General features: G+C 43.6%; 1 protein-coding gene and 1 pseudogene across 1 annotated transcript in view; both read right to left on the bottom strand.

Annotated features, from left to right (window-relative positions):
* Positions 1-15,193, bottom strand: part of CCDC3 (coiled-coil domain containing 3) — a 97,916-nt gene extending 82,723 nt beyond the window's left edge. The window contains exons 1-2 of the mRNA XM_036432414.2: positions 14,812-15,193; positions 12,279-12,453 (exon numbers count right to left, since the gene is read on the bottom strand). Coding sequence (XP_036288307.2) covers positions 12,279-12,453; positions 14,812-15,188 — 552 coding nt within the window. The 5' untranslated portion in view covers positions 15,189-15,193. The remainder of the gene's footprint in view (positions 1-12,278; positions 12,454-14,811) is intronic.
* On the bottom strand, positions 3,491-4,496 carry LOC118727193 (annotated as a pseudogene).
* Positions 15,194-15,736: the final 543 nt, after the last annotated feature.

Below are 15,736 nucleotides of genomic sequence, written 5' to 3'. Positions count from 1 at the left end.
CCCAGCAAGAGGACCCCAAAGAAAGTCCCTAGTTTTCTCTCACCCAGCCTTGCCCTACTGCCTTAGTGGCACAGGCCAGAAGAAATAGATAACCTGAATAGAAATTGAATTATTTGCAGATACCATGATTCTTTATGTATAAAACCCTAAATGCTCCCGCTCCAAAAAAATTAAAAAAAAAAAAAAAACAAAACATTAGAACCAATAAACAAATCCAGTTAGTTATAGGATACAAAATCAATATGAAAAAATCAATTGCATTTCTTTATACCCACAATGACCTATCTGAAAAGAAATCAAGAAAACAATCCCATTTGTGATAGCATCAAATGAATAAAATACTTAGGAATAAATTTAACCAAGAAGATAAAAAGCTCTGTGTACTAAAAACTTTAAACCATTGATTAGAGCCTGGCCAGTGTGACTCAGTGGATGAGTGGTGATCTATGATCCAGGAAGTCACGGTTCGATTCCAGTTTGTGGGCTCGATCCCCAGTGTGGGGCATGCTGGAAGCAGCTGATCAATGATTCTCTCTCATCATTGATATTTCTGTCTCTCTCCCTCTCTCTTTCTCTCTTAAATCAATAAAAATATATTTAAAAAAACATTGGTGAGAGAAATTTTAGAAGACAAAAATAAATGAAAACATATCCCAGGTTTATGGATTGGAAAAATTAATATTGTTAATATAGGAACATTTTAGCAATATTAATTTTGGATTCTAGAATACTAGAGTCCAAAGCAATCTAGAGAGTCAATACAATCCCTATGACAATCCCAATGGCATTTTTCACAGAAATTTAAAAAAAAATAATTCTAAGTTTCATATGGAATATAAATAAATAAATAAATAAATAAATAACCTGAATAGCTAAAGCAATATTGAAAAAGAAGAACAGAGTTGGAAGCATCATGCTTCCTGACTTTAAACTATATTACAAAGCTACAGTAATCAAAATACTATGGTATTGGCATAAAAACAGACATGTAGGTCAATGGAACAGAATTGAGTATCTAGAATTAAACACATGCATAGATGGCCAGTTAATTTACAACACAGGAGGCAAGAATATACAGTGGGGAAGAAACAATCTCTTCAACAAATGGTGGGGAAACTGAACGACCACATGCAAAAGAATGAAGCAGGACCACTGTTTACACCATTCACAACAAATCAACTCAAAATGGATTATATACTTAAATGTAAGACCTGTAACCATAAAACTCCTAGAAAAAAATCTATGCAGTAAGCTCCCTGACATGGGTCTTGGCAATGATTTTCTTAGATTTAACACCAAATGCAAGAGTAATAAGAGCAAAAATAAACAAAATGCCTATATCAAAATGACTCTATGCAACAAAAGAAACCATCAAAAAAGTGAAAAGGCAACTTACAGAATGGGAAAATATTTGCAAGTCATATATCTGGTAATGGGTTAATAATCAAAATATATAAGGAATTCATAAAACTCAACAGCAATATATATATATATAATAACCTAATTTAAAAATGGGCAGAAGATCTGAAGACATACATATAACCAACTAATCATCAGGGAAATGCAAGCCAAAACCACAATAAGATATTACCTCACACCTGTTAGGATGGCTATTTTCCAAAAAATAAAAGATTACATATGTTGGCAGGATATGAAGAAGAGGAAACCCTTGTGCACTGTTGATGAAAATGTAAATTGGTACATATACTATGGAAAACAGTATGAAGTTACCTCAAAAATTTAAAAAGGAACTACCATAATATACCATAATATACCCCCCCAAAAAAAATTAGGTGAAGGTGAAGGGACATATTCCCTCCCATGTTTATCGCAGCCTTATTCACAATAGCTAAGATACAGAAACAACCTGTTTCTGTTGTCAGGTGAATGGATAAATTATGGAATACTAGAGACCTGGTGCACAAAATTCGTACATGTGAGGGTCCCCTCAGTCCAGCCTGCATCCTCTTCAATCTAAGACCTCTTGGGAGATGTCCAACTGCCCCTCTTGCTGGCCTGGTCATCCCCAACTGCCCTCCCACTGGCCTGGTTACCCCTTAGTTCCCCCCCACCACCAACCTGATGACCCCTCACTGCCCCCTTCTGCCAGCCTGGTTGCCCCCAACTATCCCCCCCAGTGGGCCTGATGGCCCAATGCAGCCTACTGCTCAGTCATTTGGTTGCCCCTCACCAATCCCCCTGCCAGCCTGGTTGCCCCATGCAGCCTGCCTGTTTGGTCATCCGTTCAGTTGTTTTGGATGCGATAGTCACTTAGCCTTTTACATATATATATATTGTAGATATAGATATAGATATAGATATAGATATAGATATAGATATAGATATAGATATAGACATAGATATAGACATAGATATAGATATACAATAGATATAGATATAGTATATATATACATACATATATATATATATATATATATATATATATATATATAATTTAGTCTTTAAAAAGAACAAGATTCTGCCTTTTGAACAATATGGGTGGATCTTGAGAACATTATGCTAAGTGAAATAAATCAGACAAATACCATATAATCCCACCTATATTTGAAATCTTTTTTTTAATGAGATACTACCACACACCCATTAGTATGTCCACTTTTTTTTTATTTAACACCAAATACTGATGATGATGCAGAAGTGGAGCTTTCCCACATTGCTATTGCAAATGCAAAATGATAGAACCACTCTCAAAAATAGTGTTTCAGTTTCTTATAAAGTTGAACATACACTTACCTATGATTCAGCAAACCTATCCTAGGTATTTACCCAAAGGAAATTAAAATTCATGTTCACCAAAAAAACTGCACATATATGTTTATAGAAGCTCCAGTAGCCTAATACTATAAACAGCCTACATATATCTCAGCTGTAAAGTAAAGAAATAAAACTGTGGTCCATCCCTACAATAGACTACTTCTCAGCAACAAAAAGTGACCTATTGACGCACACAATATGGACAGATCTCAAGTGCACCCTGCTAAGTAAAAAAAGCCAAAGTAAAAAATGCAACATACTAACAAACTGCATGATTCCATTCATATGACATTCTGGAAAATGCAACCCCAGTGATGGAGAACAAATAAGTGGTTCTCAGAAGTTGAGTTGGGTGAGAGTCTGACTACAAAGGGGTGATACATGGAAGGTTTTCTGTGATGATGGAACTTTTCTATTTGTTTCCAAATCTTAGCTATTGTAAATTGTGCTGCTATGAACATAAGGGTGTATACATTCTTTCTGATTAGTGTTTTGGATTTCTCAGGATATATTCTTAGAAGTGGGATTACTGGGTCAAATGGCAGTTCCATTTTTAATTTTTTGAGGAAACTCCATACTGTTTCCCATAATGGCTGAACCAGACTGCATCCCACAAGCAGTATACTAGGGTTCCTTTTTCTCTACATCCTCATCAGCACTTGTCATTTGTTGATTTGTTGGTGGTAGCCATTCTGAAAGATGTGAGGTGCTTCCTCATTATCGTTTTATTTTTTATTTTTTATTTTTTTAGAAACTGTTTATTTTCCATCAACCTTATATCCGTTCTGTTAAAAGTTTGTGGAAGAACAGCTTAGGACCACTCAGTGGTAGTTCCTATCCATCTGGTGACCAGAGCAGTGGAGCTGCAGACCAGTCTTCAGTGGCAGGCTGAGTGCTCCTCTTCAGGAGGAAACTGCTGAATGGGCACAGAGGGCGCCTGTGCCTTCAGTCCAGTCTGCGACCTCAGGCTGAGCAGCAGTGACCTCAGGAGCAGGAGCAGTCCATTAGCCCTGAGATTCCTCCTTGGTCACAGCCTTTTCAGCAGCGGCCTGCTCTTCCTTCCCAATCTCTTCAGGATCTCTGCAGACGTAAAGATTAGGCATGACCTCCCACGGGTGTTCACGGGAGATGGTACTTTCTGGGCCAGCACATCAGACCCATTGAGTGAGCCCCCTTGTTGTTGCAAGGGATGGCAATGTCCACATAGCACAGAGCAGAGTGTGTGTTACATGGAGCGATGGTGGGCAGGTGAACATAAGGCGCCTCTGTGAGAGGCTGGTGGTCAGCCCTGGGGTCAGTAACCACCAGAAGCCTCGGCTCCTGGAAGGTTGCCTGGGTCTGGTTGGTGAAGGTTCCAGGTGAAGCTGCCGGCAATAGGAGTGGCTCCAGTGGCAGCAGCAAACATCAGTGCAGCTCACTGGCAGGATTCCTGGGCGATATGACAGACGTCAGCGGGGGTTTTTTATGGCAACAATGGCCTGAGCTGCCAGCAGAACCTTCTCCCAGGTCCTCTCAGGTTGATGATGTAGATGCCATCGCTTTTCCTCTTGTAGATGTACTGCTCCATTTGGAAGTCAAGGTTGGTGCCACCTATGTGGGTTCCTGCTGCAAGGAATTTGAGGACTTCCTCCTCCTTCATTTGCAGGACATCAAGGGCTCCAGACATGGTGAAAAGTTTCCCTTTAAGTAACCTGGGAACCGAAAACAATGACATATGGAGCCCTCCCTGGGTGTGCAGAAAGCTCTTCATTGTCATTTTAACTTGTGTCTCTCTGATAATCCATGACTTTGAGCATTTTTTCATATGTCTCTTGGCCAACTTATGTTGACTTTGGAGAAGAGTCTATTTAGGTCCTTTCCCCATTTTTAAGTTGGATTGTTTGTCTTCCTTTTGTTAAGTTATATGAGTTCCTTATATTTTTTGGATATTAACCCTTTATCAGATGTATCATTGCCAAATATGTTCTCCCATACAGTGGGCTTCCTGTTCATTTTGGTGATGGTTTCTTTTGCTGTGCAGAAGCTTTTTATTTTGATGTAGTCCCATTTATTTTTTCCTTAGTTTCTTTTGCACTAGGAGATGTATCTGTAAACATATTGCTATGAGAGATGTCTGAGATTTTGCTGCTTGTGGATTCTTCTAGGATTTTTATAGTTTTGTGACATATTTAAGTCTTTTATCCATTTTGAGCGTAATGGCTTGGGTCAAATTCTGGGGTCTCTGTTCTATTCCATTGACCTTTATATCTGTTCTTTGCCAATAACCTGGCTGTTCTCATTACAGTGGCTTTGTAGTATAACTTGATACCTGGTATTGTGATCATGCCAACTTCATTCTTTTTTTCTCAAGGTTTCTGTGGCTATTTGGTTCTATATAAATATTTGGAGTATTTGTTCTAGATCTGTAAAATATGCTGTTGGTATTTTAATAGGGATTGCATTGAATCTGTAGATTGCTTTAAGTAGTATGGGCATTTTCATGATGTTGATTCTACCAATCCATGAACATGGTATATTTTTCCACTTGTTTATATCTTCCTCTCTTTTTTAAACATCCTCTAGTTTTCCAAGTACAAGTCTTTTACCTCCTTGGTTAAGTTTATTCCTAAGTACCTTAATTATTTTTGTTGCAATGGTAAATAGGATTATTTGTTTAGTTTCTCTTATTGAGAATTAATTATCCTACATAATAAAAGTGTAGTATGCAAATTGTCCCTTTGACCAAATATGTCATCTGTTTACAATTCAGTATACGAGGTGGTTTGTGGTGTTTTTGTTTTTTGGGTTTTTTTTAAGTTCTTTCTTCATGGAATCCAACAAATTATTTTATTTTTTTAATATACTTTATTGATTTTTTTACAGAGAGGAAGGGAGAGAGATAGAGAGCTAGAAACATCGATGAAAGAGATACATCGACCAGCTGCTTCTTGCACACTCCCTACCGGGGATGTGCCCGCAACCAATGTACATGCCCTTGACTGGAATCGAACCTGGGACCTTTCAGTCTGCAGACCAACACTCTACCACTGAGCCAAACCGGCTTCGGCTCCAACAAATTATTTTAGATGAATGGAGGCATATATGATGGCTTGTCTGTCACCATTCCCATCCCTAGTACATACTCCATCACCACTGCTGCCACTGCTCTGACACTCCCCTGGGAAGAAACAGGAAGCTTGTAATTTTTAAAATATGTCATTTAAAATATGTTATTTTGAAGTCTTACTTTAAAATGGTCAATTTATAGTAATAAACACTTCCATCACCTTTTCAAATCCTATCTAATGAAAGAGTAATATGCAAAATAACCATCACTCCACTGCACCCACAAGCCATACCCACCAGCTAATCAGGAGCAAGTATGCAAATTAAACCAACCAACATGTGAAAGAGCAGGAGGCTTGGGTTTCCCCACCTATGGAGGAAGCAAAGCTTTTCACACACCCTGGTCAGCCTAGGCCTTCACTCAAGGCTACAAAGTTTCAATTAAAGAAGATAAATAAGGAGCAAGCAAGAGACTTGGCTCTGCTCAAGGCTACAAAGTTTCAATTATAGAAGATAAATAAATCCCAGATACCAGGGCCTCTGCTTGGGTCACTGGAAGGTGTGACTGGACTATAAACCGCCACAGGCCCCTCGCCAGGCCACCCCACACCCCAAGGGAACCGCCACCCTGATCTGGAACACCCTTCAAGGCAAACCAGCCAGCCCTCACCAATGCACCAGGACTATATCCTATCTAATCCTATCTAATAAAAGAATGGTATGCAAATTTACGATCATTCCAACACACAAGATGGTTGCCCTATGTGGTCAAAGATGGCTGCCCTCATGTGGACATAAGATTTTCACCACAAGATGGCCAGCAGGGGAGGGCATTTGAGAGAGACCAGGCCTGCAAGGGAGGGCAGTTGGGAGTGATCAAGCCTGTAGGGGAGGGCAGTTAGGGGTGACCAGGAGGCAGAGGAGGGAGGTTGAGGGCAACCGGGCCTGCAAAGAAGGGCAGTTGAGGCAGAGGGAGAGCCCATGCCTGCAGGGGAAAGCAGTTGGGGAAGACTAGGCCTGCAGGAGAAGGCAGTTAGGGGTGACCAGGCCTACAGGGAAGGGCAGTTAGGGGCAAACATGCTGGCAGGGGAGCAGTTTGGCATCAATAAGGAATGGTTAGGGGTGATCAGGCTGGCAGGCAGAAGCAGTTAGGGGCAATCAGGAAGGCAGGTAGGCAAGCAGTTGTGAACTAGCAGTCCTGGATTGTGAGAGGGATGTCCGACCGCCCTGTATTGTGAGAGGGATGCCCTACTGCCTCTCACAATACAGGACAGGATTTGGCCTAAACAGGCAAATGGACATCCCTCGAGGGGTCCCAGATTGAGAGGGTGCAGGATGTCAGAGCTGACTGGAAGCTGAGAACAACATGTGCATGAATTTCATACACCGGACCTTTAATATGTTATAATTATTATAGTTAGGTTCTTATAATAATCTTAGATAGTGTGTACACTGTAGCATTTTATAGATGAGAAAAGAGACATGGTGAGAAATGAAGGGCCCTTCCAAACATTATTCCTCTGGAAAGAGCAGCGCCCTCTAGACTTTCAGATTACAAGTTTATATTCCTTCTAATGCAGCTTGGACAATAACTCCCCCATCCTTCCCAATTCCGAAAAAGAGAAAACAGAGATGGCAGAGGACTCTCACAAACTTTATTTCAATCCCATGACATTCTGTGACAGACCTAGACAAGTCAGGGCCAGTCTGGGTCTTGGTCCTAGGGGACAGTACTTGCAGAAAAGGGAAAATATCCAACTTTCCTTTTGACAGTTATACTCACACAGCAGGATAGAAAAGAAGAAAGAAAGATGTCCGCGGCTGTAGCGGAGAGAATCCTGCCAGGAAATCTGGTGGATGCTCCAACTTGCCAAAGACATCCCCAAGGCCCCATTAACACCATGACACTGAACCAGAGCAGCACTGAACACTCAGTAACACTGCTGACGACCTGGCGACTCTTGAAAGATTATGTTTCTAATTATTGAGGCACGGGTGGGATGCTTGAAGGTGGGACCAGAGAGGGGGAGGATTTTGCTGCTGAGGATGAGGTGAATGTGGCCCTTGGTGTACATCACAAAAGCTTCCCTATACACTCTTTCCTTTCCTCCTCTACTGCTTAACCTCTGGACTGACTCCAGAGTCGCAGATTTGCTGACACCCCCCTCCCCACGATAGATAAAGTGAGAACTATCAGTAAAGAGAATAAAAGATGCCTTCCCAACCACAGACCAGATCACTGTCAGAGCTGACTGGAAGCTGAGAGCAACAGCATAAACACTAGAAAGCCCAAGAACTCACCAATCTTGTAATCTAAGATACAGCACATAATACATGAAAGGTGTGTAGTGTGCAACACCCAGGCCATTTGCAATGATCTTGGACCATGCAAACATTTGTGTGTTCTGGTTTTTTCAAAAGTGTCCTCAGACCTCTTCCTTCTGGAATAAAAAAATGTGACCTGAACAGCTCTTCTGGTCGAAGGGACCACCAAGAGAAAAACACAGACTGGATCTGACATAATATATTCATCCTGGGAGGAACAATGTGATGCTCACCTTCACACAGAAAAGGCAGGAAAAGGTTAGCATTCTTTGTAAGAAAGGAACAAGTAATTATCCACAATTCTTCATCCAACTCTGAGATCATCAATTCACAACTACTTTAAACACTGCAGACTACATAAAAATTTCTCAAGGAGCATAGTAAAATGTAAATCATAATATTGACCCCAAAAAAGACACTTAATTTTAGTTTAAAATTAAATTCTAAACTAGCTAGCTAACTTATTACTGATGTGCTGCCTGTCATAGTGGGCAGGGATAAAATGGAGGAGGGGTTGAAGAGGAGTTGCAAAGTACAAATACATCAGATCTGACTTCTAAGCCCAGCTATGCAGGAGCTAGAGCAACTATTTTCCTCCCCGAAAGCTTCTGACTCTTCCTCAGAGTCACCCAGCATGCCCTTCGTTTGTTATCTAAGTGGTCAAAAGGACTTCTCCCCAAGACCAACATCTGACCACCAGAAATAGGACAGCCTTCACATTGAAGCAATTCTCAACAGTCCTATTGTTCTGCTTTTTCAGATGATGGAAAAATCTAATTCCAGGAAACATTAATAGCTTCATTATGTGACCATAGGACTAATGAGTTGTATAGCCAAAGAGGATTTTTTTGGGGGCGGGGGGGAACTAAGATATTTTTGGGAAAATAGCTGATCTCTTGATATGAATTTATCGTTATCAGGGATCTAGGAGTATAAGCAAAACTCCTACAAAAAGGAGAATCACACAGCCGGCCGACCTAAATTTGGAATGTGCTAAGACCTGACTCGGGCTGGGGATACTCAGACCTACACTTGGAAGGTCCAGGCTGATGTGGAGTGGATTCTGGTGACCATGTTGGAAGCAAAATACAGGACAAGTGTCCAGAAAATTCTGACGACCCATGGAGGAGATGTTAGAGGATTCTAGACTCTGTTCATAAAGTAGGTCTAGGGGAGAGTCTCTTGGTAATACCCCGGAAGTAAAAACAAACAGTTTTCCTTAGTTGGATTCCAGCCCATTGCGCTAACAGTTTCTGTGCAAGCACATGAAGAAGGTCTTCAGGTGCCAGGGAGCCCTGGGCAAAAGATAGGAAGTTTGAAAGAACAAGAAGCTACCCTATCATGTGCGCAGGACAATAGCCTAAGAAGACACTCAGATCTTCTAGGCCCTAAAGTGTAAAATAATAGTGATGCCATTATAATTAGCTAGTTATTAAAAATAGGAAAGGAGCAAAAGGGAGGACAGACATAAGCATGGCCATTCGGGCAGCTTCACTAGGAAGCTACAATTTCGTACTCGCCAGGGAACCACTGGCCCATTGCCTGCAGGTCACTGGGGGAAAGGGAGGTAGACTCATGTGCAGTGAAGGTGAGGTGACTAGGGAAGGTGCCTGTCAGTCAAACCTAGGAACAGAGATCTTGGTAAGAATGGGAAGGACCACAACAAGCTTGTGAAAATTTGGGGATACATAATCCCCCAAACAAAAGATTCCATGCTTTTGGCTCATGGCTCCCTTAGCTTTCTGGTTCCTTTGGCTTTGTTCCTGCCTATGTTCCTTCCATGGCTCTGTAGTCCTGTGGACCCCACACACTATGGATTGATGAACTGCAGCAGGGGACACAAGCTAAGCTAGCCTGATGCTGGACTGGACACTGCTCCAATATGGAACAAAAACTCTCAACACTGGCTCTGATCTTAATCCCATTAAAGGAAAAATAGAACTTCTTCCTTGGTAGAACAAAAAGAAATAGGACCTTATAAATTCAGGTATTATAGAAAGTTTTATTTCCATATTTTACATGGAAATAAAACTTTCTATAATACCTTTTCCTCCCATGCAAGTCTTAGAAGATTCCTTTTCTCAGGATATTGCAAGAAACCTACTCCCATCAGCCATTGTTATGGATGGGGATGAGGACTTCTCCTCCCACCATAACAATAGCATCCAAAGGTCAACATTGGCTTTTCTTTCTCCATTCCCTTTCTTTCTTTTTACTATATCTTTATTGATTTCAGAGAGGAAGAGAGAGGGATAAGAGAATTAGAAACATCGATGAGAGAGAAACATCAATCAGCTGCCTCCTACACAACCAAGGTACATGCCCTTGACCAGAATCGAACCTGGGACCCTTCAGTCTGCAGGCTGATGCTCAATCCACTGAGCCAAACCGGCCAGGGTTCACCATTCACTTTCTATAGTCACTTTTTTCCTAATAAATGAAAGAATCTCTAAGAATTGTGTTGATCTCTGATGAACTCTGACCATGTGAAATGAAATTGCTACCCAGGAATCTACCTTTGCTGTAATATATGTAAAAAAAAAAAAAAAAAGTATATAGTGCTTTTACTGATTTAGAGAGATGAAAGGAGAAGGAGAGAGACAGAGACAGAAACATCAATAATGAGAGAGAATCATTGATCGGCTGCCTCCTGCATGCCCCCTACTGAGGATCAAGCCCACAACCCAGGCATGTGCTCTGACCAGGTATTGGACCATGACCTTCTGGTCCATAGGTTGACACTCAACCACTGAACCATGCTTTCTTGTTGTCTCATGTTGTGAGTACAGCCCTAATGCTGAGAATAATAGTGGGCGGGAAACCCTGTAGTCCACCTCTAGCTTAGGTTATCTCCCAGTGCGCGTGATAAGGTGACATTGGTGTCCACATTGACAAGGGTTTTCCCATTGGTCAGAGACAGAATCAGGGCCATCTGCCTCCTCTTGGTGCCACAGTGGTACCCCCTCTCGGGTAGTGGGTGGTCTGAAGACAGAGAGGCGTTCTGAGCTTGGTGCGGTCTCTAATTTGTTTATGTTTTCATTTAACTACATTGTTAGCATTAAATCAATATGGATGATTTTTGAAGAATATAATCTAGAAAATTCAATTATTTAGAGCCAGGAGCATTTTTCAAAGATTAACATGCTGTGTAAAAATGTGTAAGCCTTTACTATTAAAAATTAAATAAATGTTTGCTCCATGCAATTAAAAAAAAGAGAGAGAGAGAGAGAGAAAAGAAGCTACCCTAGGACAATGCACCAAACAAGAGAAGACCACTTCACCCAAACCCATCATGTGAAGATGGAAGGAAGGAAGCTCCAAACATGTTCATTAACTCATGTAACAGTCCTTTTCCCATGAGTCCCCACATCCCCACAGCAGGACCCTCTGCAGCAGCCTGTCCCTTTCCTTAAAAGTCTCAAGCAGGGGACTGGCCTGGTTCCACAATCATCCCAGCTACACTGCTGCAGTGCCATTGCTTTGGGAAAGTAACAGTCCTCAGAATTTCCCCACAGCTCTGGCATCTGCCCCAGGCAGGAAGACTCCTTTGATAGTTTCATCCCCCAAATCATCCTGAGCCTTACATTTCCCAACCATCTTGGCTATGCCTTAACAACTACTGTGAAAAACCATAGAAGTGTGAGCTATGATAATTATTCCATTTTGTTTCCTTAAGGACATTTCTTTCTTCCTAGAAAATTTCTTAGAGTCCTATGCTATCAATAACAACACCAACACACAATAATAATGATGATAGTCACAATGGCTCACATGTGTAGAGTGCTTACCCTGTCAAGCACTACGCTAAGGGCTTTACAGATTTAAACATTTTACATAGTGAAATCATATCACATCAGCCCTAAAATTGTCTCCATTTTACAGAAGAGAAAATTGAGGCACAGTGTGCCAACCTTCCTCTCGTATCACTCCCTCACTTAGTGAGGAACCCCATGCCAACAGTAAAGCCTCAGGAATTCAAAGTTTCTGAGCAGTATTTTTTAACTGCTGGCAGGGAGGATAATATTCTGGTCTGGGCTTTGGGAAGAATATTCTTGACTCCTTTGGTCACAAAACCCAACAAGATGTGGCTATTCTATTATTTTGCTGCTGCACAGGGTACAGCCAGTTCTTACCCTGTTGTCTTCCTGGATCTCCCAGTCACTGGAGAAAGTTGCCAGTTGCTGCCCTTGGGAGCAGTTTGAAAACTGGAAAAGGCTGGAAAACATCCTTCTGTTCTCTTGAGTGTCTGGAAAGATGGCATCTTGGAAATTGACTCCATGAGGCAAGAGGTTATAATTTTCATCCATCCTAGTGAGGAAAAAGGGAAGCAAGCAGATGCAGAAGAAACACTTTATGGGGTGTACCAGCTTTAATCAGAGTCAGAGAAGACTGACAGTCTTGCCAATTACACAACCCTGTCTCACATGGCTCTCATCAGAGGGGTTACTGTCACTAATTATTTCTCTGCCTCAGGTACATACATCTATTCTTAAGGTTTTCAAAAAGATGGCTTTGGGTGAAGCAGGGGGGAAAGTGTGTACGTTTGCCTATTCATATATCTCCCAGGAAGCACTCCTTCTCATAGAGTGTTTCTTGTTTCTTGGTGAAAGGAAGGCCAGTTGGAATAGCCTGGGTTCAAATTCTACCCTTACTACTTATCATCTGCCTGACATGAAACAACTTTTTAGAATCCTCTGCTTTCGTATTCCAGTCTGGAAAACCAGGGCAATATTAGCACTTTACTCCTTAGTGGCAGGGTAAGGGTTGTGTTAGGACATGTGAGTAAAGCATTTGGCATGAAGTGAGCGTGGCATAAATGTTAGCTAACGCTTCTACAGAGCCTAGTGGAAACAGCCTGCTGGAAAGACAGTCACAGAAAGGAAAAGGGGTGAAGGGAGTCACTCTCCAGCTTACCAGTGAGTCCCCATGGCCACTGTCCACTGAGAAATGACCAGAATCTGTCTCAGTGGGTCCCCAAATAACAGAGTGGGAATGATTTGTATGCAGCTGTTATACACTCAGGACAACACAGCCCCGTGAAATGGAGATCCTATCAGACTACTGACTGCCTCTGTATTTCTGCCCTAATTCTTTGTACATATGTCAGAGCAAAAGGTGAAAGAGTTGGCTGACCACCATAGAGCCAGTGGTCAAAACTGTTTTCATGATAAAGTTGGAGGAAGAACAAACAAACAATATCTACTCAAGTACTCTGGCTTTTTCCTTTGGGAAAAAAAAATGTTTTGTTGTTGTGTAGTTTTATAGATGGATTCTCAATGTCTTTCCTAAATAAAAATATGAAAAACCTGAGTTAAGCTTTCCTGTGTAAGAAAGGTACAGTCTCAGTTCTCACTGACCTTATTTAGAAACTATACTTCCCCAGCAATGAGAAGAAAAAAAACAATCAATTGAGTCTAGCTAAGTCACTCAAGCCAACACAAAGCACGCATGTATTCTAAACTTAGATGTTCTGGCTCCAATATGGAAAACATGTGTTGCCATGGGCTTATGGACGCCCTCTGTGGAACTTACTGTTTTCCGTCTCAGATAAATCTCAAAAGCCCAAAGTGAATTTGCAGACCCAGGTCTCAGTCATTCAAATATCTCTATTGCTACATCACACATGGGGCAGATCAGAACCAGTACCAACCAGTATAACTTTGGATAACTCACTCTCTGGCTATAGATGTTAGATTCCATTTTGATGTTTCTGTCTGTTGCTCTGTATCACTCTCCTGTTTCAATCGGAAACAACCAATGCACTTAGGGTTTCACCTGCTGCTCTCCGGTTTCAGACTTCAGTGGAAGCCCTTGACTGAATTCTTACCCACATGCACTCCATCTGGCCCCCGGGCCATCTTTCATGGAACATTACAAGATTCCAGGTGTCTCCAATCAGAGAGGACCTCCTGCCTGATTCACCTCCACCCTCTTCAAAGATGAGGTGAATTGGGGTCTTGCGCCCAGAAGCCCACCCCCCAAATCTTGGCTATTTTGAATAGCTTGGCATTGAGGTCTGTCGGCAGCTGATATGAGACTGACCCCGATGAATATGAGAGAAACTAGGACAGCTGGTCTGCATTCCGCACCATTCACTTCCTGACACTCAAGCAGGTGGGGAGAAGAGAGTGCAATACCCCTGCAACTAACCTGCACCAGGTGTTTCCAGCAGTTACTCCGTTTTAGTCTCAATCAGCCTTGCCTTTCACATTACTAACGTGGGGATATTGAGGTTCTGAGGTCAGTAATTCGCACAAAATCAGGAGAAGCAGAACCAAAATTCCAACAGTCTGATTTCAAGGTTTTTCTTTTTTTTTCCTCATCAGCTCAAGACACTCCCACTGAATCCCGTTTTTGTTTGTTTTGGTTGGGTTGTTTGTTTGTTTTTAAGTTGACTCAAATGAAGAATTGGGCATTTGCCTGAAACATCTTCTTTGCATGAAGAACAGAAATCACTCCTGTTTTATAACCACCCTGAGCCAGAGATACCTGGTATCCTTATAGAGACGTCGAATAAGGAATAAGGGGAGGACCTCAAGGCATATTCTCCTATGGCAGGGACAGGATTCTGTGGGAGTCCTGACCTGGCCCCAGATAACTGTGACCTTGGGAGGTCACACACAGCTGTGCACAGGAGGCGGTGAGGGTTCGAGGCGCCGGGCTCACCTGAGGAAGAAGAAATAGGAGTAGTCCTGGACCACCGTGTGGGAGTGACAGGAGAAGTAGCCCAGGCCGGTGAGGTTGAGCCTGGAGCCGGCGGGGACCTCGAGCATGCTGCCCCACGCCTGGTCGCACAGCATCTCGATCTCTGCGGAGTAGAAGAGCCCCGCCGCAGCCTCGTACTGCCAGGGCAGGTAGTTGTAGAGGCCGGGCACCTCCCGGTGCAGCGCCAGCACCTTGGCGTACACGATGATCTCGGCCAGCTCGGCGCGGCAGCCCTCGCTCAGTGGTCTCCACTCCGACGGCAGCTGACAGCCGCGGGCGGGAGGGAGCCGGCCGGCCAGGCAGAGCGCGGCGAGCAGCAGCGGGCGCAGCACGCCCATGCCCTTGCCCATGCCCATGCCCTTGCCCATGCCCATGCCCATGCCCATGCCTATGCCCATGCCGGCGGCGGTGGGGCGGCCCGGGCGCACTAGCTTGGGCGCATGGCCAGGCCCCCAGGACCCGCAGGGCGGAGTGGGGCGCGCCGCCTCGGGGCGCAGGGGGCGTCGGGGAACTCGGAGCGCCTGCCTGACAGGGAAAGGCAGTTCTGGGCACTGGCCTGGTCCCTGGCCCTGTCTCCCGCTCCCGGAGCTCCGCACACCGCTTCCCGGCCGCCAGGCTCACCAGCCCGGCCGCGCCCGGGACCGGATGCTTTAAAAGGGGCGCGGGGCGGGCCGACCCCCGCCTCCTGCCCGGCCCCTCGCGGCGGGGCGGGGGCGGCGGCGGCGGCGTTGGCGGCGGGAGAGGGCGGGGGCGGCTGGCGCGGGGACGGGGCCAGGGACGCGCTGGAAGCTCTGGAGCCGCACGGGCTGCTGCTGCGCCTGGCGCGGAGTTTAGAGGGGAGACGGAGCGCCCCAAAAAGTCGCTGCTGGGAACACCGCCCAGCCCT

Source organism: Pipistrellus kuhlii, unplaced genomic scaffold, assembly GCF_014108245.1.
Source record: "Pipistrellus kuhlii isolate mPipKuh1 unplaced genomic scaffold, mPipKuh1.p scaffold_m20_p_1, whole genome shotgun sequence".
Taxonomy (NCBI): Eukaryota; Metazoa; Chordata; class Mammalia; order Chiroptera; family Vespertilionidae; genus Pipistrellus; species Pipistrellus kuhlii.
The sequence above is the reverse complement of the archived record's forward strand: the minus strand, read 5'-3'. Positions and strand labels throughout refer to the sequence as shown.